Consider the following 23,803-nt stretch of genomic DNA (forward strand, 5'->3'; position numbering starts at 1 on the left):
TGCAGTCTGGATTTTGTTTTCTGTGACATTTTTTACATTCCTCTGTCTTTCATAGCTAATACAGAGCCTTTAAATAAAAACACTACTGTAAAATCACGAGCCAGCTTTGATTAACTAATGATGTTTCAGATCTTTCAACCTCTGACACATCTCACTATTATTCACCTTATCTAAACCAGACCTCACGCCAACACCGCTGTCATTTCGATGCTTCATTAGCAAAAGTTTTCACTAAATCAGTCAGAATGTGCCGTTTCTCTGCCAGTGTTTTGCTTTTCTTTAAGATGGTGCCCGTCACGTGTACTGCTGGCCATGAAAGCGTGCATGGGAATAAAACATTTTAGGAGCTTATAAGATAATTGTGGGGATTATAGTGGTTTAACAGAGACCCCCCAGCTCCACCTCCACTCAGACAAGTTTTCTCATTCCCTGTCACCCCCCCCCCCCCTTCTTCTCCTTCTCTGGGCTCAGTCCACTCAGCTGACTCGGCTTTGTTCAACACTGTGAAGGAGTTTCTTTTATAATCACTCACACAGCAGATAACAAGAGCAATACAGGTCAACACTGTCTATGTCAGACTTGACAAAACGACGAAGAATAGCAGCAAACATGGATATAACTGGGATTGCTTTTGTGTGAAGCATTTTGTTTTCCATTTTTATCTGGATTAGGTTGATTGGTGTCCAACAATGGGCTCTGGTATGCGAGACATCTGAAGGCCATAATCTTCCTAAACTACAGTGGAAACTTGGAGAAGAAAGTGAACAATGTTAAGAAAACCCAGGAAAACATCTTTAATGTTCCCTCAAAGAGAAACAAGATTCTCACAATGTCATCCTGGATTTATTTATGCCAATATCAGGGTCTCTGAGAAGAGCAGCACTGACTAGATTTACCGTGTGAGGGGACAGCAGATATGAAGATGTCTGACCTCAGCCAGGTCACAGTGTACTCGGACTCCTCAGATATTTATAAGGTGAGTAGCAGGATAAGATGCATGATGCTGGTGAATGAGGGTGCTGTAGTGCAGTAAACCTTGAAGTTAGATTAGACACACATTTAGAGTCTTTTGTAATTTCCAGTTCTGCCTGTGCAGAGTGCACAATGATGGCTGGATTATCACCAGGGAAAATGGGGAAATTGCCACACGGGAGTTTTTCCTGAGCTTTCTATTATCATTGCAATCCCTGAGTCTATTGAAATCAAAATAGAAGTAGTTGCACACTGATGTAGGATATCAGCCAGAGGTGGTAAAAAAAAAGGAGCCAAAGCAGCTGCAAAATAGACATGTGAAGCTGCATGTGAATAAACAAGCAACAGGTTGCTAACAAGTTCAAATCCATGTCAAAGGTGTGTTATTGAGCAACCTAACTGAGGGCAAGTGATCCAGTATGTTTGTCTATTACAGAAATCTTCTAGATGTTTGTTAATATTAGCAACTGCTGTGCTAGTGGACATATCACACCAAGTAAAGCTGGAACAGCAAAACTCCTTAATATGTTGAAATGATTAAAGTTAGGGTTATAAATTCATTTATATGCTTAAAGGTTTAAATGCCTATTTAAAAAAGATGCTTTAAATGTTGTTTCATATTTAAATCAACCCCTTTTTAAATATTTTATGAATAACGACATATTTAAAAACGACAGTTTAAATAGTTTTCATTTTCATTTTCCTGTTCTCCTTTACACAGAATGTTTTCTGTAATCCTGCCTTTGAGCTGGAGGGGGAGCGAGAGGAGATTGTGGAGGGACTCAGGACGTGTTCGTCCACACCTGAACCGATCAAACCACCAGTAGCTGGTGAGTCCGCTGTGTGGATGTGTAATGACGTAGTAGCTTTGTTACATCACTTAAACTGTACTGGTTCTGTCTGTTATCCCTGCTCTGTCATTCAGGCCTCGGCTGGTGCCTGTTTAGCGTGTGTGTGATGCGTCTGCGAGGCCCGAGTTGGGGTGTGGTTATAGTCTCTGCTGCTGCACTACTCCTATTAGCCTCCCTTGGACTGGCGCTGGCCCTCATCCTCACACGTACGTCACCGCTGCGTCACATCAGAGGAGAAACTATTCTATAAGTGGCAAAATACCTTTTGCTTTTTAAACATTTTCATTCGTGTTTCTGTCTTTTTGTTCTGTGTCCCTGGTTTAGAGATAAAAGGCCAGGAAGTGGAGGATCAGTCGCTGTCCACTGGCCTCCCAGATCTATCGAGTGCAGGAGATGGAGAGTCCCATAGTTTACCCACGATCTCATCCAACAGAAGTCAGTGGGACAGTGCAGCCACCCCACAGCCCACTGGGATCCCCTTATCTGAAACACGTAACTTCAAAACTCTACTGTTTCTTACTCTATTTATTTCATCCGCGGCGTTCAGTTATCTTTTCTGCACCTGAGGCTCTTTCCTTTTTCTCTAAATAACACCAGGGTTTTCTTTCTCTCTCAGGTTGTGGAGGCGTCCTGACAGACTCAGAGGGCAGTTTCAGTTCACCAAACCACCCCGGCTCCTATCCCCCTAACTCCCTGTGTGTGTGGGTGATCCGAGTCCCACCCCCCTCCTCGGTGCAGATACATGTCTCCTCTCTGACTGTGGAAGGGCCGTCTCCTTGTCTGTTTGACTGGCTGGAGGTGCAGGAGCAGATAGAGCAGAGCTCTGTAGCCACCAGGTCGGTCAGACGGCCTCCATGAATCAGAGCCTTTGTCAGTTTCCAGTCGTTACACAACTTGAACTTTGCATTTCACTGTTTGGTTGGACCTGCTGTCAGTAATGAAAGCCTTAACCATTAAAGAAGAAGGAAAGCGCAGTGAGGATAGATGTGCACAGCTGAAAATGGCAGACAGCCCTGAAACTGCACTCAAATTAACCTCCATGCTTTATTTGATGAGTTGATTAGAGATGAAACTAATTCATTACATATGTCATCGGGGTTCGTGTTATTACTTTAAATTGTTGCCAGGTGGCGCTAAAGGCCTGCTCATGATTTGAGCGTGTTTCTGGGTACTGGGGGTTTTCGTGGAAACATTTCAATACATTTTGTTTGACCTTTTCTCTTACTTGTATTCTTGGAAAGTGTTGTAACATAATTCAAGAAATTCTACAAATATTATGCAACTAGCTTACAAATCCTCTTACGAGTAAAAGTGCAAAGTTCAGACTCAAGTCGCAGCTCTAAAGTTGTGATGTCAACAAATAAACAGAGATTACAGGAAAAATAAAGGTCTTAAGGCTTTTAAAAATAAAAGCTTTTATTCCTCTCCTACAGGTTCTGTGGTAACGTAGCTCCACCAACAGTCAACACAAACAGCAGCACGGTGTGGGTCACCTTTCACTCTGATGGCAGCATTGCAGGCAATGGTTTCAGCGCTCAGTACAGGGCCATACTGCCCGGACACAGTCAGTACTCTGCATTTGGATGAACACACACATACTTGACCATTTGCATTCATGCTCAACTGTGCACATATCTGTTGTGTGGGTTTTCTCAGAGAGCTGTTCACGGGAGGAGTTCATGTGTGACAATGGTCGCTGTCTGCTGCCTGTGTCCGTGTGTGACGGTCATGAAAACTGCCATGACCAAACAGATGAGGCAAACTGCAGCCATAAACACAAGGGTGAGCGCATTCAAACGCAATTAAAAACCACTTGAAACAGCTGGAATAATTAACTCTGCTATATTCCACAGAATGTGGTGGGCAGAAGACCGGCCCCGATGGATACCTCTCAAGTCCAAACCACCCCAAGCCTTATCCTCACCAGCAGGTACGCTCAAAGTCACCATGAACGGCCAAACACTTTATTCTGCTGACTTTCTTTTTTTGGCCTAATCCTACGTTCTTCTATATTAGTTGTGTGTATGGCATATATCTGTTGAGGAAGGTCACGTCATCACACTGAGCTTCAGGAACTTCAGCCTGGAGACTCAGGATGTGTGCGAGTTTGACTATGTGGAGGTGCACGACGGAGTCGACACGGGAGCTGGAAGAGCCCTGGGGAAGTGAGAGCTACCACAGCATTTGTATTACTGCACATCATAATCTGTGCATATCACATATGTTCATTTTACTCATTGCCATCCTGTTATGATATTTTAGGCTAATCGAACTGTATTTATGTTATTGTAGCTTCACTGATCCATTTGAAATCCTCTACAATTTGAAGTAAATTCATTTATTTTGTGAGTTTTCATATATGTTCTGAAGCAGCTATTGTTTGTTTTGCCTTTCTCTCAGGTTTTGTGGGACCACGTTACCACCAGACCTGATCTCTTCTGGTCCCCACATGACTGTGGTGTTTGTGGCTGATGAGGGAGTCGCCGACAGTGGCTTTAATGCTTCATATCAATCTGTTTCTATATTGGACAGTGAGTCCTTTCTATCCATATTTTTTCCTTCTTCTAGTTCCCATTTCATCTTTGTTCTCCTTAAAGGAGCAGCCAAGCTCTGGACCTCTCAGATGTCTTTCCTTTCTGCCTTCCTTCTTCGTACCTTATTCTTTTTCTGACCACGTCCCTTCTGTTTTGTCCAACATATCATCTTCAACATCTGGTAGTTTATGCAGCAGCTGTTCTTCCTATTGCTTTATATAACCCTCTCCTGTTTCCTTTATTTATATTCCAAAGGGACATGTGGTCCCAGCCAGTTTGCCTGCAGGACAGGGGAATGTCTTCAGCCTCAGTGGTTGTGTGATGGATGGAACGACTGTCCTGATGGAGCAGATGAACAGAGTTGTGGCAACTCTACCTACCCTCCTTTCAGTGAGTTATATTTCAGTGACCTCCTGAGTCCTGCTACAGCCGGGCATAGTGTAGTTTTTGTTTGCAAAGATGGAGCCAATATCACTTAAATTAAAAAATAAAACTAACAAAATAAAATGTTAAATGTGTGTGGACAGTAAGACTATGAATGTTTTTTTTTTCTTCATTCCCTCAGCCTCAACATGTGAGATAATAGAAGTAGAGATGTGTCAAGGTCTCAGCTACGATCTTACCTCCTTTCCAAACATCTGGCTTTCCATTGCTGATCAGAGAGAAGCTGCTACACTGCTGAAACAGTACCGGGTACTTTTTATATAGTCTTCTACTACTGAGCGCCTTGGTAGAGAAAACGCACAGCGTGACCAACCCTTTTCTTCCATTTTCCCACCTACTGTAGGTACTGATGGAGCTGGCCTGCTTTGAACCCCTGCGGAAGCTGGTGTGTGGGATGTTTCTGCCACAGTGCAGCCCACACGGTGGCGTCCTCCAGCCCTGTCGTTCAGTCTGTTCTTCAGCTGAGCAGCAATGCAGCCAAGCTCTGGACCTCTTCTCCTTCAGCTGGCCCTTTAATTGCCACCTGCTGCCTGACTCACAGGACCCTATGGAGTGCTCCCTGCCTTGATGCTGACATTCAAGTTACAAATGTGTCAAACCTAACAGATGTTAGCAAAACATATTTTCATCTCAAAGACTTGTACACACTCTGCCTATAAAGCTTGCACGTAGGAAGGCTGTGGCACAGTAACTATTTAAAAGGAAAGCTTTGAAGGTACATAATAAAATTTATTTTGCTTTTTGTGTAATTCAGATACAAACTAAGCTAATTGAACATGTCCAATCCTCCTCTCCAGCAGAAATTCAATTATTGTGAAATACATTTTGCACTATTTATTGCTTTGATTTTAATCATGTTAAATAGTAAAAAGGAATAATGAACAAAGAGAGAATACTCTTAAAAACAACCTTTATTGCATTGTTTTTCCAACACATTACTATGTGCTTCTACTGTTCTGTGTCCAAAAGGTTCAGATTTGATCTGGTTTAGGATAAAATGGGAAACATGTCAGTTACTCACAGTGCAAATCATAAAATCATGGTTATAGCTGTGCTTTGCTGATCACACATGTGAAAGACGTACGGCAACAGTTGTCTCAAAGCGAAGCTGAGTTAAATAAGGTTTTGTACACTTTTAAAAATAAAGATGTACTGTATATATACAAACAGTGTATATTGGGGGGGAAAAAAAAAAAAAGCGACTGCATTTTGATGTCATCACTCCATCGGTTCTAATAATTAACTACCCGAACTTACAAAACCCATTTAGTAACAACAACACACCAGGTCTCCTTTTTACACACAATGCTTAAATAGATTTTATGCAGCCTAGACCTAGAAAGTGCATAAGTGGAATCTGTTCTCCTTCTGATTATGCTACAATTAGAGAAAAGAAATGGTACTCACAATGATACTTAAAGACTGATTGCACATTTGTCATAATCCAATTTCAAATTGGATCACATGATAGATGTCCTTTAGCACTGTAAATTGAAAAATTAACTGATAGCTGCTAGGAAGGGACAATGAGTTTCAGGGTGTGGTCTAAAGCAACTGCAGTCAGGCCCCACACTCGGTGCTTCCCATTACGAAACACTGGAAGCGTGTAAACATACTTGTCACCAGTTCGGAAGTGAGTGTAGCCGCGGTTCTGGGGGTTGCACAAGTGGGACAAGGACAAGGTGAAGATTTCATCCACCTGAAATGTAAACAGACAAAGGAAGCACAGAAAGGAACTGAGTGCTTGGGCCGAAGTTAAGAAACCAAGTTATCTAATTAGGTTACAACATAAATAAATAAATAAAAAGTACAATGACTACCATGTACAGTGGAAGGTAAGTAACCTTTTCATCTTTTGCATACAAACTCTTCTCCTTTAATCTGACTGAGATTAAGAGGGTATGCCGGGGAGAAAGGGAAACTACCAAAATCCAGGTGAACAAACAGTGTAGAGAGTCACCCAAGAAAACATGAGCCCTGATGAAAAGGGGCTTCTATAAAGTACTGAATTGATCGTCTTTGATCAACTTAAATAGTCATCCTGTCCATCATAGTCTTGTTTAAACACAGAAATAACTGCAGATAATAGGATGACTGCACCTCTCCAGGGTTTGGTTTGAAGGTCAACTCCTCTAGGGGACCGAGGTTAGCCAGGACAGGAGCGATCATCATCCCAGACTGAAAAGGTAAACAAAGAAAACGCAGTGCAACCAACTCAAGCTTTTTAAGTAAAATGTAACATTAGTTCTGAAACTATTTAATAACGCACTAGTAGATTAATGAAAAATTAAATAATAAACAACTGAAGTTGCCAAACAGTGTCTTGTCCACACTTCTGAAACGTGAGGTTTTGACACTACAAATTGAATTGAATTGTTTGGGATTTTGTAATAATATTCAGAAAACAAAAACAGTAATTTGCTGCAGATAATTTTAGTAGTTTTATTGTATTCACTGATATTTACAGACTAGAAAAAACAGGCAGGCTAATCAATACTAAAATGAACTAACTCAATCACCTAGTCAAGGATAAAACAGGCCCACTTACAGCATCTTTTAGAGGCTTTAGGACACCCCAGACCCGCTCTGCTGCCACAGTGATCCCTAGCTCCTCCCTGGCTTCCCTCAGCGCTGTGGTCACCATATCTCTGTCTGACGGATCACTTTTTCCTCCTGCAAAGCTATACATGAATGGAAATATGAACACATAGTCTACTGAATGTTTGAAACACACACTTTCTTTGATTTCCATTTCTAGCCTGCTACTAACCTTACATCTCCCTTGTGTCTTCCCTTTAATGTGCTGGAGCGCAGGGTGAAGAGAAACACTGGCTCCCCCTCAACAGAGCAGAGAGAGACCAGGATGGACGCCCATCTCCCTTGGTTCGTTCCTTGGCTCTGACTTGCCCCTTTTTTTACCTTTTCCACCTCATAGAGCTTCAGGTTGGGCCCCAGGATCTGCCGACACCTGTTTTCATTCTCTGGGGATAGACAGTCTCTCCAGGCATCTACCACGCAAGGGGCAGCTTGATTAATAGTTCTTATTTGTTGAGGAGAGAAACTGGAGGGTTGTGGCCTACTGTGAAAGTGATTCAAAATCCATGGAGTATGTGCTGCCAAGCTAAAAGATCTGATAGATTGCTGCCTGTAATGTAAATGGCTTTGAAGAAGGTTACACTGAGTCTTACTGATGAAACTAAGCAAAGGTTGGCAAAAGTCCCAAGGCCTTCTCCAGGGTTGAAGGCAAGTTGTGTACATTAAAGAGTCACAGCAAGTTTTCACAACTTTGGAGTTTTGACCTACATTTCTTTCCAAAAAGAACTTAGACACTTGTTCAGCTTTTAAAGGGGCAGAAATCTGAGGGGGCTGATGATGACGGGACAAAATGGCTTTGGATAGAGGCTTTTGAAATAAAGCCTCTTTCAGCCCATGGTTATTACAGTCCAAGCGAAGTACAGACAGCTGTGTTGAGAAAGAGACGGTCTCTGTGGATAATGATGACTCCTCTTTGCTTCGCCCTTTTCCAGGAATTTCGTCATATCTCCGTCCCTTCACGTGTCTTGCACCCTGCCACACTGCACCCGTGTGCTCACAGATTGGGGGGAGATGGGATTCCCTTAAAAGCAGCAATGACCATTTGGGGCAAGACCACGTTAGGATTTGAGGACCCCTAAACATCCTTTAAAAATAAACACAAAAAAAAACACCACAGGAATCATTTGAGTTAATTGTGCAAATGCCAGCATTTTTGTTCACTTTAAGCCACAGATGATACATTTATCTGTCTCAAACCTGCACATGAAAAAGCTATAATTAGCTGACAGAGCTGATGAATAGAGGGGGATTTGATTCTTAAATGTTCCTTAATTAGTCTGAGCTGTGATTTTAACCATACACAATGACCACTGTAATAATTCAGCATCATCATTCAACAATTGCTTAATCCCGACAAATGATTTCCCTTAAATCTAATAAGCTAAATACACAAAGTCTAACATTAACTGTTGTGTCTGGCTAAGTTCACCTTCTCAACTTGGGTCAAGATGCTAGTTGGTTAACTGCGTTGTGGCGGCGAAGATTACAGTATAAACAAATGGTTTCGTCAAAGAACTAGATAATATTTTGACTTGTCTGATGTTAATTGGATAAATCAGATTCAGGATTTGTCTGTAAACATATCTATCTCATTTAACTAAAGTAAGTTAACCCATTAACGCTACTTAACTAACACATTGGTGTTAGCACGAAACTAGCAAAATAAAACGCTAACGAATGTCAACTCGATGCTAAAATAAACATTTGGTCAGTGGGAATGATTTGCAAACGTTCTCACAGAATAAGAAATACGACAAAGACATAGTTTCGGGGGTAAAATGTAATATAAAAGTAAAATAAAACACCCACCTTGAAAGTAGAACCGACTGCTCTGTTTCCAGTTAGCCGGCTGCCCCTTTTCAATATGGCGTCGAGTGGCTTCATGCGCGTCACTGTTGCCCTAACTGCGCATCTCACAGCGCAATGTCCGCGGTGAGGATTTGATGTTCTATCACTGTAAATCATTAGCTTTTTAGACTTAATAATAGGTAAATAGAGAATGGCATAATTTATATATTTATACCTTAGTTAATTCATTGGGGAAACCAGCTGTTGTTCGCAATGTACATGAGTACTCCTAACGAACCAGTCAAAAACCAGTCCGTCCACTTTGGAGTCTGCATCAATGAGGCCCATCTCCTCGGGAAGATTAAAACAAACACTTATTGAAATATAGCTAATCAGAGCCTAACATTGGTGTCTTCGGAAAATGATATGATTAAATATCATTGGTTTTAGTTCACAGTGAGGTAAAGATACCATTACGTCATGAGGCCTCACCTTTGAGTTGATTAACTGGGAAACACCTATGACGTAATATGGATAAACTACCCACCCCACCTGTTTTACCAGTCCCACTCTGAGCACAGGTTACCTCAGCTTTAGCCAGCATGTGATGCATCTGAACTGGTATTTCAAACTTGCTGTCTTGGAGCGCATTTCCTGTTTCTGTCTCCTACTTAACTACCGTGAGACTTGAGAGAATCATATATCCAGAACTGACCTCCGGTTAAGAAAACTCGCCTTCCCACCTTGAAGACAGCACCACATGGCCTCCGCCTGGACTGAAGAGGACACCTTTGCCTGCTCAGTATGCCTGGAGATCCTGAAGGAGCCGGCCACTCTGCCCTGTGGACATTCATACTGCTTGGCTTGTATCCAGAACCACTGGGATAAGAGAGACCGCAAAGGTCAGTACAGCTGTCCCCAGTGTAGGCAGGTCTTCAACCCTCGGCCTTCACTAGCCAAGAGCACTGTCCTTGTGGAAGCTATGGAGAAACTGAGAACCAACAGCCTCAGACAAAGCTCTTTAAAAGGTGCCTCCTCAGCCCCACCATCCCTCCCCGTCTACCAGGAGGACCTACCAGATACGGGGCCACAACAGAGCGGCATTTACCCTCAGCTGCCGTCCGTGGAGCCCAGATCCTGCCCTCAACACAACCGACCCCTGGACCTGTTTTGCCACGAAGACAAGGAGTGTGTGTGTGAAGTGTGTTGCCAACATGGGCACAAAGGACACACTGTGTTGAAACCACAGGAAGAGAGAGAGGCAAGACAAGTAAGTAACTGACAGTATGATTATCACAAGGGTAATATTTAAGGATCTTTTTTTATATATCCAAAATGTAGCTGAAATACTTTACACTTGCTTTAAGTGTGTCTTTGTTTCTCCTCTTTTTTTAAAGAGATTTTCTGTAAATGTTGTGTCCCAAAGGTGTCCCAAATAACTTGGTACAATCTAGAGCCATGTTTGCGCAACAGTTGTTATGGCCTCTTTTACATTTTAAGCCATGGATGGTCTGTTTGTGTAGAAAGAGCTTGTCCAGATGCAGGAGGAGGTACAGAAGAGGATCCAGGTGACTGAAAAGACTCTCATGGAGCTGCCACATGTTGCTCGCCAGCACAAGGTAAGTAACAATAAGGATTGTTTGGTGGTGAAACCTTTGTTCTAAGTGACTGTTTCTGATGTCTTTCATTGAATCATTTGCTCATTTTTTTTCTTCATGATCTTTCTTCTCTTCCTCTTTCAACACCCGCAGGCCTTGGTCCAGGCTCTACAGCAAGAGAGTACAGATATATTCTCAGATTTAGTCAAGACTGTGAATCTAACAGGCACCCAGGTTGGTGAGCTCCTCAGCACCCATGAGACCTCCTTAGGCAGTGAGGTTGAGGGGCAGGCCCACAAACTGGAGCAGGAGGTGGCACAGCTACGCTGGAAGAGCGAAGAGCTGAGCAGACTGGCCGAAATGCAGGACCACATCTGCTTCTTGAAGGTAATCATTAAATGAAGCAGGGTGTTGAAAATGATTTCATTCTTATTTCACTCGAAGCATTATTAAGTGTAATAATTTGTGTCATATGCTGTCAAGAACTTTCTGATCGTTAAACCACTGGGTCAGACGGGTGCAACAGGAGAGTCAGTGCTGAATCAGGAGCAAGAGGTGGTGGCCTCGATCCGCTCAGCAATGAAAGAACTGCAAGATTCAGTTCATGACCTCTGTAAAGCCAGCCTATCCAAGATCATCGCCTTAGGTCAGTATCTCTCCTCTACATGCCACTTCACTCCACCTCGCATAGTCTAAACATTTCTTTTCTTTGTAGTGAATAGTGACCCTGTTCCATCAACACCCAATGGAGCAGTAGCAGACATCACAGCACCGGATGGCCGTCATCAACAAACCCCGCAGAATACAGGTACAGGAACTTCAAATCACCCAGTGCTCTGAAGGTTGGTGGTATCCTGAATGCGAAGGCACTGTCAGACACATTTGCAACTCTCTTTCTCCTTTTTTTTCTACAGTGTGTGAAACGACAACAGATTCTCCCCCACAACCTCAAGGTAAGTAACTTTACATCTGTCTGTAGCTCTTAGAAACAAACGTTCTTGGATATTAGTATTTTCATATGTGTCAGTTGGAGATTTCTTAGATGTACCTGTTTTCTTTATTTCCTCTCTCATCATCACTCTGGACATGAAGCTTCAGCCCCACCTCCACCCGTCCTTCCTCCTCAACCTAGAGGTTCGCTGTCATTAGAATCTATACATACAGTACTAACAATCAGATGTTTTCTTGAAGAAAGTGTGCTCTAGATCACATTTGACCCTTGATTTTGCCCATAGCTCTTCCTGACACAACAGTGGGAATTGTGCATCCAGAGCCAAAGTCTAGAGAAGAACTGCTGAAATGTGAGTCAATCATACTTGACAATATGAAACAAAATACAGACCAAAAGGTCATAGCCTTTGGAGGGTCTAGAGTCTTCACTGCAATCCATCTTTTTCCTTCAGTTCGCTTTGAACCCACTATGGACCCAAACACAGTGTATCGTCACATGCAGCTGTCAGATGGAGATCGCAAGGCCACGTTGCGAGCTGAGAATCTGAACCCACCAGTCCATCCTGAGCGCTTCCAGTTCTGGAGGCAGGTTCTCTGCAGAGAGCCCCTGGCAGGGAGCCCTTACTACTGGGAGGTGGAGTGGACTGGACAGAAGGTGAATCCTTAAACATATGGGAAAATTAGTTCTTTTAAACTGACATATGCTTCTCGTACTATATTATAATACATGGAGAAACCATGACAAGATGGTTAATTTATTATTTTCTACTGATTTTACCTGAATTCAGTGTAATCAAACAGTTAGCGAGGTCACTGAGTCATATATTTATTATGCATAAGACTGAAGATAATATTCATCCCTACATGTTTTTTAAGGTTTTGAAAAAGACATTTCTGAATCACCCCACTGCCACCAGGATTCCCTTTCTAATCTAGTTTTCTCTGTCATACCATGCAGATCAGCCTTGGCGTGGCCTACAAGGAGATGGAACGTAAAAGTTCTGATGACAAAAGTCGTTTGGGCCACAATCCCTTGTCCTGGAGCTTGTACTGGTCTGGGACTGGCTTCTCCTTCTGGCATGATGGCAAGGAAAAAGTGCTTAGCTCACCAAAGGCCAAACATATTGGGATCTATCTGGACCAGCATGCAGGGATTCTGGCCTTTTACCGCATTGCCAAAAACCAGGCTAGCCTTATCCACAGTCACCACACCCAGTTCACTGGCCCACTGTACTCAGGGTTTAGGTTCGGGTCAGGCATAGGGACCGCGGTGACTGTTTGCCAGTTGGATTAAGTTGTAAGTGATTGAAAGTATTGTGTGTTGTTGTTGTTGTTTTATATACAGCGTAACACATTATCGAAGACATCACAAACACTTATAATAAAATAATAATATTTATAGGAAGGTAAATGTGTTTTTCCAGAGATCATAGAAACCAAAATATTCAGGGACGTCTGGTTTTCCTTAAATTCTTTCAGCATCATCCTTTATTGGTGTTATGTGAGTTTTCTAAATGCCTTTTAAGTCAATAAAGCAGTAATAATAAACATGTATTCCCTTTAATGCATCCTTTTTTATATCTCTGTTGAAGAACTTTGGACTGTTGACAGTTCAAATAGCTATTGTTTTGTGTGTCATACAGGCTAATTTAGATTCTGTGAGCTTACTTCTATTTTCTTGACTGAAAGCCAGTGATCTCCTGATCTTTTCTATCACAGCTTATCCACCAGCAATTAAGAGTCACTAGTGGTTAATGCACATGCACTGAAACTATATGTTCCCAAATAGTATAGCCTATTAGCATAGCCTTATTTAACTTATTTATATTATATTAGGTCATTTATGATCCAGTGTCTGTAAAACTGATGACATCTAACTGGCAAATATTAGATTCATGATTCAAAAAACTTTATTAATGCCCGGAAAGACCAACTTGTGTGTGGCAAAGACTCCTTCTTTTGGCAGTGCATAAATGAACATACAACGTTTTATTCATTACAGGAAGGCAAGTTATTATTCAGGTACATGTCTTTCAAAAAACACGTACAGCCACACTTTTGCTGACGAGAAAACTAAACCCCACACAGTGCACACCTCCTCCCAGGTGACAGATGATACATGGGTGGCACCTGGAGAGTGTTTGTCTGCTTGTATGTTTAGAAAGTTTAGAAAATAAGAGCCCCTAGTGATGAGGAAATATATCCACAGGCAAATGGGGCGAACAACGAGCAAATGAGGAGGAGCAATGTTGAAAGAGGAGGAATTAAACTGGGACGTTACAAAGGAGGGGCTCTTAGAGAGGTATATATGCACAACCCCTGTCTCTTGATCATTCTGCACTCTTTCCATTCTTCTGAAGCTGCCGTCATTCACCTGCATCAGCATGAAAGGTGAGATGAGATATGAGTTGCAACTACGGTGGCATAACATTCAAGAGTGAGGTGGTTTGTAGAATCGGACTCTGGTAGGACTTTTAAACTGTCAAGTCAGGTGTAATATCATGAATGAGGATCATTTATTATTGCTAATTGGTATTTTATAATCTAAGAAATAAATAAATTAGAACAAATTAAACACCACCAACAGGTAAATTGAGGACTGTAACAGTTCAGAATCATCTTACTGCTTAAATAAAGCAAAGTAAAGCATTTAGAAACTACGAAACTACGAAACGTCGTGTTGGTTTAATTCTCAATGCATTTGCACTTTGTTTCCTTCAGGTGTCACATTGCTGTTTCTGCTGCGTGTATCTCTCAGCATGGAATATTCCTGGGATGGACCTGTCTCCACAACAGCACAACCAGACGCCAATCCACGAAGTGGTGAGAGATGTTGAATAAATAAGGTCGTCCTTTATGTCAATGTATGGTCAGCATGTCTGTGCAAACTCTCATCTGCAAACTGACGTGTGTGCACAGTGTGTCTCACGGACCAGGCGTCGTGTGGCTGCTGTCTGATTCAGAAACAGGTGCAGAGGTTGGAGCAGTTCTTTAACCTGACTGCTGATGAACTGAATAAGGTGCTGACAAAATCAAAGACAGCCCTCAGCAATATAAGAGGTGAGCAACACAGGGCAGAACATCACCAACATCTATAAACGAAAAGGATCACTTCTCATACCTCTAACACGACTTGTTTCTTATTCTCTGTGTTTCCAGCCAGCCGCAGTGCCTTCTCAGTCGCTCTTAACAATGTCCAAAGTTTGAGCTGCTATGGCCCCTTCACTGACAACAGGGTCATTGTCTACAAACACGTCTTCATCAACCTGGGGGACAGCTACAATAACTCAACTGGATTCTTCACTGTTCCCCGCACTGGTGTCTACAGCCTCACAGTCACTATCTATGGGATAACTTCTGTGAGTGAGACCCTGTCCACCTGCGCTAACCTGCAGGTTAATGGCCGGGTGGTGTCTACGCTCTTCGAACAAAACGGCCAAGACAAAGAAGACAGTTCTTCAGATGTTGTGGCCATACAGCTGAGAGCTGGGGATCGGGTGGCTGTCAACCTGATCAAAGGATGTTTCATATGTGATAACAACAACCACTATAACACTTTTACTGGCTTTCTGCTGTACGCTACTGACTAAGTTAGAAAATTGTAGCTGCTCTGGGCTTTGCACCAGCATGTGCTCATGACAAGAGTTAAATGTGAAAGATTTCTTTCCTTTCTTTATTTTTTTCTCTGCTGACTGTCACAATTTGTAGCCCTAATCTCTATTTGATTGTATGTGCTCTCAACCATCCCAGCACAATCATTTTCTCTCTATTTGTGTTGTATCCCATCCCAATATTACCTTCTGAGAGAACCCTGGATTTTAATCTGTGCATTAATATGTCTATTTGTCTCTTGACTTACTGAAATAATGTAAATGATGATAGAAATATGATTTAACATTACCATCAAAATAAACCTGAATTTTAAACAAACTATTTGCATTTGAGATTTTTTTACGTCTGAATTTATTCGTTTATTATTTTTTTCAATTCCGATTAAAATAACTGTGAAAGCAACGTGCCCTTTAAAGATACTGTTGTTGACAAGTTGGAATGAAATAAAAGGTGAATCGCCTTAAAATCATTTCGTATGGGTTTTTATGATTTAAATCTTTCATGAACTTGGTGAAGGCTTTTTTTTAGTTTTGAACACTGTGTCACCACCTTCTTCATAGACCATTACCACAAGACATGTAGTTTTTTTACATATCACACCACATATTAAACAAAGTTACCAAAAGTGTGACTATAGTATGTCACTCTTACTCGTTAAGATCTTCAAAGATAACTGTGCAAGAATAACTCAAACATAATACAGAGCTAAATTATAACTCAAATGTATCGTAAACTTTTTGAAGGTCTGTCCATAGCAGCTGTGGATAGATCTTTAATCCGTAATAACAGCACTGAAGAAGAGCCACAGGGTTTAATACCATGTGGCTTTTGACATGTTGTCATATAACCAGATTATATTAATGTGCAGATCAAATTGTATCCACTAGTGCTTATTGTAAACTAACTGTAACTGCAACTTTCCACATGTCAGTTTAACTAGATAAAAATCTGAAAATCATTCTAATCAACTATAATGCAGCTCCTTTCTTCTTCTTCTTCAACTGTGTCCTCGTGTCGCATCTCCTCAGACAGCAAATGATACCCGATCTGCATCATCTACACGCCTACACTTGGTGATGACAATAAAACACTCGCAGCGGTGCCGTACACTTACAAAGGCAACAGTTAGTTACAAAAAAACAAGGAGGAGCGAGAAGTACCGAGAAGTAACAAGGGAGGGGTTCTGTGAAAAATATATATCCACAATACTCCTTTACCTGGTCAGTCACTTTCCATTCTTGTGAAGCTGTCAGCGTTTAGCATCAGCATGAGAGGTGAGATGGTAAACACATAGACAGAGTTGGCAATTGTTAGCATATACTGTATTTAATGCAAAGCTCTTTCACTTGACCTTCTCCCCCCCAGCTATTGTATTGATGTGTTTGCTGCAAGCGGCTTTGGCTCAATTTACAAATCCCTGGGAAGGACCTGGCAAAACAGGACCAGATACAGACCCCAATGCGGGCAATGGTGAGGAATTGTAAGTATGTCATCAATGCGTGTGCACATATCTTTATCTGCAAGTGTATTCATGTGTGTTCGTGTTCAGCGTGCCGTGCGGACCAGGCTTCTTGTAGCTGCTGTCTGATTTTGCAGCAAGTGAACAGGCTGAAGACGTACTTTAACGAAGCCCTGTTTAAGATAGAGAGGGAATCCCTACTGACAAAGCAAAGTCTCAACAATATTGAAGGTGAGTGAAGCATTCATGGGTTACAGAAGGCAGCAAAGAGTGCAGATGATAAAAGTGTCTGAACGAATAAAACACTGTTGCACAGTCACACAGGCTGTTTTACATTCCTGATCTGTCTTTTCTTATCTCCTCTGTATCTCCAGCCAGTCGCACTGCCTTCTCTGCCAGTCTTTACGGTGATGAGCAATTTAGGTGCTACGGCCCCTTAAACCCCAACAGCGTCATCATCTACAAAAATATCTTCCTTAACTTGGGTGGCCACTACAACGCTGGCACTGGCATTTTTACGGCTCCTCACTCTGGTGTCTATACCTTTGCTGTCAGTGTCTACAGTGATGCTGGTGCTCCTGGTAACCTCTTGAGCGCTTGTGCCAGTCTGCAGCTTAACAACCAGCTGGTCGCTGCCTCAAAAGATCAAAATACAAACGACCAAGAGGACAGTGCCACTATTGTTGTGGTCCTGCAACTGAGCGCTGGCGACCAGGTGGATGTGAAGCTGCCGAAAGGCTGCTTCCTCTGCGATGACAGCCACTACAACACTTTCAGTGGTTTTCTGCTTTATCTTACTGAATAAGTTAGGAAGGTGTAGAACGGTGGTTTTAAACCAACCCCTACTAACAAGGTTAGAGTCTGCTAGATGAAATCCTTCAGTGGTGCCTTGTAAAGCCTCATTTCATCTCAATCTGTTCTTGATGGATGAAGGTTTTAAATCCATTGCATCTGGATTCAATTGACAGCTTAAAAACCTCAAAGCATGAATATCTGTGCTCTGTCTTAGCTTTTTCTTATTGATATCATGTCATGTCATGTTTGAGGAAACTATGTACATGCATCTGTAAAATTCCACTGACAGTGAATCAGGATTATGAATGAAACAGTTGGCATTATAGCTGATTTCAGCTGAAATAAATGTGATGTCTATGTTGAACAAATTGTTGAAAATAAAAGTATTAAAAAATTAACCTTGCTTTGTTGTTTGTTTTTTTGTACAGTTTTGAGATTTTAGGTATAATTAACCAATTTTTATAACAACAATTAGACATAACAACATACACTGGAAACATTTACGTGAATCACTTTACGGATACATTGGCACCCGATGACTCTTTGCCACACTATGAACATTTAATCAACTTACAGTCACTTCTGAGATACACAGAACGTGTCATCGTGGGTATTAGCAGCTCATGCAGGCACTATAACTAGATCTTGTGTACTATTGCTGCATATATTGAAAAAAACATTTGTTTGAAACAAGAGGCTTAAAGCTACATTATCCACTGCTAGTATGTGACACTGGCATCTGTTGATGGTCTAGTCGCATTGTGTGTAATGTCAATTGTGTTTTGACAAGGAAATAGGATGCAAGAGATATGGTATCTCTGATTTCAGTCCAACAATGTTATATTAATGTTGTAACACATGAGATGCAGATTGAAAGAATACTTGGGAAATGCATCTTGGATATTAGCTGACTTGCATTAGCTGCATGTGCATACATAAGAAACAAATGCAAGTTATTCATTGCTAACAATTTACTTTATTACATTGTAAAAGGTCACTTAAAATGTATCTCAGATTTTCTGGAGACCCCGTCCTTGTTTAACAGAGGAACTTTGTTTTGTACCTTTATACTTATTGTCTTTTCCTAATTTCATGCATTAGTGCAGTAAAGTAAAATATAATTAAATAAAATTAATTGCTCAAGCATGAAATGTTTCCTTATTCCTTATTATTCCTGTTAAACTGAGAACAACACCGTTCTACTTATATTGTTTAAATGAGGTCATAAAACAGGAAGTCATTTTCTTTGAAGGAAAATCTAACAGAGCAACGTTACGTTAATTTGATACTTTTCAGACTGGCTTCATCACACTCAAATGAACTCTGGCACATTTTCACCTCCATATCAAACAATCTCAGAAACATGACCACCCTTGTTCTCCCTATCACGCAGTAATTTAAAGCTCTGGTTTGAAATCACATCTGAGATCAGGGCATGGCACACATCATGCCACTTTTATTCCATGGTGTGAATCATGATCTGTTTTGAAGAAATGTGTGCGAAGAAGACATAAAACGCCTAACACACCGTAGATAAGACCGTGTGCATGTGAAGAACGAGGTCAGCTGACCTGGCTATCAAAAAACACAGACAATACCTCATCCCTGGAGCCCGGATAGCTTTAAACGTAACTGTCAACACAGAAAAAATCTTGATATTTAATAGGACCAGATGAAAAACAAGGGCAAATGACTGGGACACTTTAGCTTATGAACAACCAGAGTGACAGTATGACCTCTTGTACAATTAGCTGCCATTTTCTTTGAACTCTGAGATTATATGAATAATATACACAATTTAAAAAATATCAAATAAATAAAACAATAATAATAAAACAGAATAAACCAAGACAATAAATGAATTAAATACTCCTAAAAACTGTAGTAGAGCTTTAAATCACTTCAGTCACGTAACAGATCAATCTGGAACAACCCATTGAAAACCCGTTTGATAAATGAGCTCTGAGATGGTTCCCCTCTTCTTTGTTTGTCTTGTGTAAACATTTTTGACAAACATATTGGATGTCTCATGGAAATTGTCTTCCTTTGAAGCTGTCACTGAACACTGTAAGTCTTAGCAACACCTTCCTGATAATGGCTTTGTGTCTTACTGAATGCAAGTGCCCCACAACACAAAATCGTTTCATTCACATGGATATGGAGTGAGCTTCAGCCAAGCAACTATCACATATCTCAGCCCTTCGAAATACAATTAATACATCTGGGCTTCCAACAATATCCACTGAATATCACTTGTCTCTTCCTTCTATGTCAGTATGAGAACCAGGTGACACTGGAATTTATAGTCAGATCTAGATCTTTATCATGGGACCAATAACGCTTCCTCCTATCAGCATCTTTTCTCTTCTTATGTTCGGACCATTATATCCTCAGGGACCTGACAACAATGTTCACCATATCAGCATCTCTGAGCAGCTGGAGTCCTCTGGCAACCAGACACCGCCGTCCTGAAATAGGTATTATGATCCCAACAATAATTCTTGTTCTTTCACACTAGAGGAAAACTATCTATTGTATAACCAGAGATGTACTTTCTGCTGTCGGTGGAGGGAAATCCAGTGTGTGTGCGTGTAGCTGTGAGCCTGTGTGTGTGCGTGTGTGTGTCTATCTGATATCAGTGGTCAATGTAAGACAATGTGAGTTAATGTAATGTTCTCTGAAGTCATCAAAACACGATTGTGTGCTTGGATGGGCGTGTAGACGTGTGTGAGAGAGGTGGAGCTTCTGTCGTTTAAGAGGAGGATCACCTGAAATGCACCAATAAGATGCTGAAATCATCTCCTGCTTAAAACGCGTAATCTCAGTTTTACAAACTCACAAGAACCAGAAAGAAGAAGAGACTGAGGAAGAAAAACTGTAAGTTTTACCTTTCTATCCTTACATATTGCTCATTCACTCACCAAATATTTATGAAAAAATAATAGCAACAATACAATTAGCTCAGTAAAGACTGTGACATTTATAGTTCTGTCTTCTCAACTTCAAATATTTGTGCTGTCTTGAGTGTTGACTATAATAATAAAGTGATGTGGATCTGAAATTTACGACCACCTTTGTTAAGAAGCTTCAAACCATTATCCTAAAAAAACACAAAAAGGAATACAGTCTTAAACAGTCATGAGCGAACATATTCCTGTTCGGCTAATTCAGGTCCCTGATTTTAATTGGTAGATCACAGGGCTTCTGGTGACTGAAAACCAAGCAGAATGTTTCAGACGTCTTAGCTGCATATAAGATTGTTTCACCAGTATTCATAAGATTTACAGATTACCAACTCTGTATATAATGTCCTGTCCATTATGTTCTCTAAGTTATTTCATGTAAATAGAAAATTAGGCACAGTCAACAAAAGCTAGAGCAACTCACCTAAGTAGTTGTAGCCATGGAACCAAAATGACTAATTGCTATACAGTCCTGATTTTTGTTATGACATAGAAACACTGGAGTCAATGGACAGAACCTCTAAACAACACCACTCAGAATTTAACAGAGTAATCCAACAAATTAAATCATGGGTAGATGCGTAATTATTGTTTATTATATTTGAATTCACTGTAAGATCACCTGGCACTGCATTTGTCTCCTCTCCAGTCTCAGCACATGTGAATGCTTGTTTTTTTCAGATGGTTGTAGTACTGGTTTTGTTCCTGGTGGGGCCGCTGCTTCTCTGCGGTCCTGCAGACGCCCAAAGCACCATTGACACACTGAAAGTAGCTTCACGTAAGCCGCACAGACCTATTTGGTTCATATATATGACTTATATCATCTAGCCATTTGACTTTTTTAAATCATTGCAACCTAAACATGCATTTCCTTTAATTAAGCTCCACCCCTTCATTTCCCTTCCCCTCTTTTCACCGTTTCCGTTCTCATCATTCCTCTATCCGATCTCAGTCCAATGGATTGGATCTATGACCTGTGAACCTTGGGACTGCAATTGTACATTCAATCAACAGAGAGGCTGCTGTTGTGGAGCCAATGACTTGTATCAAGTAGAAGATGACACCCTCCAAAGGATTAAAATACTGTGGCAAGAAATCAGCACACTGAATAGCAGAGTACAGTCACTTACAGGTAAACACACACCTGCACCAATGAATGGGAGCTAGAACAGCGTGTATGAAATCCAAAAATAATTTATGGACACTGAGTACAACAAATCAAATCTTTCTTTCATGCTCAGCTGGTGTCAAGATTGCCTTCAAGGCCACCATTGACCCAAGTCTTGCCATCACAATTCCTGGATCTACTGAGCGTTGCTTTGGTCCTTTCAATACTAATGTGCCAGTTCCCTTCGGCAACATCACTCTTAATGATGGCAGAGGATACAGCCCAACCTTGGGTAGGAAACATACACAAAAAAAGTATTTTAAGTTCAAGTTTAATGTAAAACAAGCTAATAGAAATGATCACAGCTCGATTAATTCCTTACTTCTCTCTCCAGGTGTCTTCACTGCCCCTCGTTCTGGTGTTTATGTGTTTTCTCTCACCGTCTACTCATCTGTAGAAGTGGCAGGGCGTCTCTATCATAAAGTAAACAAACCAAACTTGATTAATCAAATATCTGATTTCAGAACGCATTCATCTATGGCAAAAGCAGCACACTCATGTGTTAATGTTGTGTTTAGGTCCAGTTGATTTGGAATGGGAGGCCAACAGCCAACGTGTGGGAGAACAATCGAGAGGATAGTGAAGACAATGCCAGTCAGGTAGGAAGTGACAACAAGCGTTAATGTTTGCTGCAGACAAATTTAACAAGCAAATATTACAATTACAGCCCAAATTAAGACCTGGGGGGATCACGTTACTTCCTTGTGAGTTTTATTTGATATTGTCGTGGTTATATAAAATGACACTGTTCACTGTGAATGTTCTCAGGTTGTGGTGCTGGAGCTGCACAGAGGCGATCAAGTCTATGTGGAGTTGATATCTGGGAGGAAGATCTGTAAATACCCTGAGTTCAATATTTTTTCAGGGTACATACTGTACCCCTACATTGATGAGTAATACACAAGCTGGAGATCCAGGCCACTTAATGAGCAGGACCTTAAATAAAGACATCCTCACTAACCTGAGATGAACAGATGAGTGGTTGTACCTTTGTGACCTATCATGGGACAAACCCTGTAGTTTAACATTGGCTGCAGTAGATGTGAACAATATAAATCATACATCCATAGACTTATATATTTATGTGCATGCATTTATGATTGCATGAAAACATAAATATTTCCATCGTTAAAAGAGACATCAGTAAACTACTACCACTGTAAAAGTGTGAAATTGTTTTGATTCATACACAATAAAAGTTTATTTGACAATTGGTGTAACTTTATTCATAATTTTGGTATGTATTTCAGGCCACATGCACGCACACACACACACACACACACACAAATATGGAAATGGAAATAGGTAGCAGCCAGAGGCTTTGATTTAATTTGGCAGTGGTAACACTGAGTGATAACACTGCTGCTGCTGTAAGCATTTGGCCGATGACTGTATTGTATAACCCTGTAAACAAGTGCCTTTCATGGAAGATCATAAACCACTGCAAGTCCAAGTAAATTCTTTCAGTGAATAAACACATGACGTGGGAGCAGCTCCATGCATTTACGCACACACACACACACACACACACACACACTCACGTATATACACATTAAGCTAGAAATACCATTCATTCCAGTAAAAAAAAAAAGAAAAACTACTATGACGTAGTAGGAAGCACCGATTTGTGGGATTATGTTTTTACTTTAATTTTACATTTTAGTAAATGTGCATATTCGTTTACTTACTAAAGGCTTGGTATCACTAATATCTAGAAGTGACTAGTTTCTTGTCTTATGGTCTACGAGCTAATTATGTTATTAAATAACTATACTCTGTATTTTTTTTGTTTAGGTACTTAAATCAATAATCATAGTTCTCCTCTGAATTTATTATCAATGGGAATCAATTACATAAATACTGACCACAGCCAGTTAAATAGGAGAATGTGTAATAACAGCTCACTGGCTAATTGAAGCAGAATTACAATATGTGAGAACACCCACATGTTTAAGTTGTTGTTTTCTTATGATATTAATTTTTAATTGGAATAAAGTCTGGGGATAGTCTAAGTCTAAAACCTTCCACATTTTCCGTCTGATTAAGTTCCATGTTGAGTTTGTAGAATATTTT

The 23,803-nt window shown here is 40.8% G+C and overlaps 6 protein-coding genes across 6 annotated transcripts; 5 read left to right on the plus strand and 1 right to left on the minus strand.

The window, feature by feature from the left end:
- Nucleotides 1–485: 485 nt before the first annotated feature.
- Nucleotides 486–5,999, plus strand: mfrp (membrane frizzled-related protein). The gene is made up of 13 exons (XM_026375545.1): nucleotides 486–976; nucleotides 1,694–1,802; nucleotides 1,898–2,029; nucleotides 2,148–2,315; nucleotides 2,440–2,659; nucleotides 3,257–3,387; nucleotides 3,480–3,605; nucleotides 3,677–3,753; nucleotides 3,840–3,988; nucleotides 4,224–4,354; nucleotides 4,613–4,747; nucleotides 4,923–5,050; nucleotides 5,145–5,999. The coding sequence occupies exons 1-13, from the start codon at nucleotides 917–919 to the stop codon at nucleotides 5,367–5,369; spliced, it is 1,791 nt and encodes a 596-aa protein (XP_026231330.1). The 5' UTR covers nucleotides 486–916; the 3' UTR covers nucleotides 5,370–5,999.
- Nucleotides 5,729–9,519, minus strand: nudt8 (nudix (nucleoside diphosphate linked moiety X)-type motif 8). The gene is made up of 6 exons (XM_026375560.1): nucleotides 9,420–9,519; nucleotides 9,206–9,350; nucleotides 7,572–8,480; nucleotides 7,350–7,482; nucleotides 6,902–6,979; nucleotides 5,729–6,500 (listed from the first exon to the last, which is right to left on the minus strand). Exons 3-6 carry the CDS (start codon nucleotides 8,477–8,479, stop codon nucleotides 6,315–6,317), a joined length of 1,305 nt encoding a protein of 434 aa, XP_026231345.1. The 5' UTR covers nucleotide 8,480; nucleotides 9,206–9,350; nucleotides 9,420–9,519; the 3' UTR covers nucleotides 5,729–6,314.
- Nucleotides 9,520–9,813: 294 nt separating this feature from the next.
- Nucleotides 9,814–13,297, plus strand: ftr86 (finTRIM family, member 86). Its single transcript, XM_026375548.1, has 10 exons — nucleotides 9,814–10,454; nucleotides 10,708–10,803; nucleotides 10,936–11,169; nucleotides 11,266–11,428; nucleotides 11,498–11,590; nucleotides 11,697–11,735; nucleotides 11,875–11,916; nucleotides 12,018–12,083; nucleotides 12,186–12,388; nucleotides 12,692–13,297. Exons 1-10 carry the CDS (start codon nucleotides 9,945–9,947, stop codon nucleotides 13,025–13,027), a joined length of 1,782 nt encoding a protein of 593 aa, XP_026231333.1. The 5' UTR covers nucleotides 9,814–9,944; the 3' UTR covers nucleotides 13,028–13,297.
- A 669-nt stretch (nucleotides 13,298–13,966) lies between these two features.
- On the plus strand, nucleotides 13,967–15,641 carry LOC113173954 (cerebellin-1-like). Its single transcript, XM_026377563.1, has 4 exons — nucleotides 13,967–14,124; nucleotides 14,455–14,556; nucleotides 14,653–14,793; nucleotides 14,893–15,641. Exons 1-4 carry the CDS (start codon nucleotides 14,118–14,120, stop codon nucleotides 15,321–15,323), a joined length of 681 nt encoding a protein of 226 aa, XP_026233348.1. The 5' UTR covers nucleotides 13,967–14,117; the 3' UTR covers nucleotides 15,324–15,641.
- A 948-nt stretch (nucleotides 15,642–16,589) lies between these two features.
- On the plus strand, nucleotides 16,590–17,891 carry LOC113174635 (complement C1q-like protein 2). The gene is made up of 4 exons (XM_026378718.1): nucleotides 16,590–16,619; nucleotides 16,711–16,815; nucleotides 16,895–17,035; nucleotides 17,179–17,891. Exons 1-4 carry the CDS (start codon nucleotides 16,613–16,615, stop codon nucleotides 17,607–17,609), a joined length of 684 nt encoding a protein of 227 aa, XP_026234503.1. The 5' UTR covers nucleotides 16,590–16,612; the 3' UTR covers nucleotides 17,610–17,891.
- A 2,520-nt stretch (nucleotides 17,892–20,411) lies between these two features.
- cbln18 (cerebellin 18) lies at nucleotides 20,412–22,863 on the plus strand. Its single transcript, XM_026378578.1, has 7 exons — nucleotides 20,412–20,476; nucleotides 21,244–21,340; nucleotides 21,515–21,694; nucleotides 21,804–21,962; nucleotides 22,065–22,153; nucleotides 22,249–22,329; nucleotides 22,499–22,863. Exons 2-7 carry the CDS (start codon nucleotides 21,244–21,246, stop codon nucleotides 22,625–22,627), a joined length of 735 nt encoding a protein of 244 aa, XP_026234363.1. The 5' UTR covers nucleotides 20,412–20,476; the 3' UTR covers nucleotides 22,628–22,863.
- The last annotated feature ends 940 nt before the right edge of the window (nucleotides 22,864–23,803 follow it).

This window comes from Anabas testudineus, chromosome 13 (genome assembly GCF_900324465.2).
Source record: "Anabas testudineus chromosome 13, fAnaTes1.2, whole genome shotgun sequence".
NCBI lineage: Eukaryota > Metazoa > Chordata > Actinopteri > Anabantiformes > Anabantidae > Anabas > Anabas testudineus.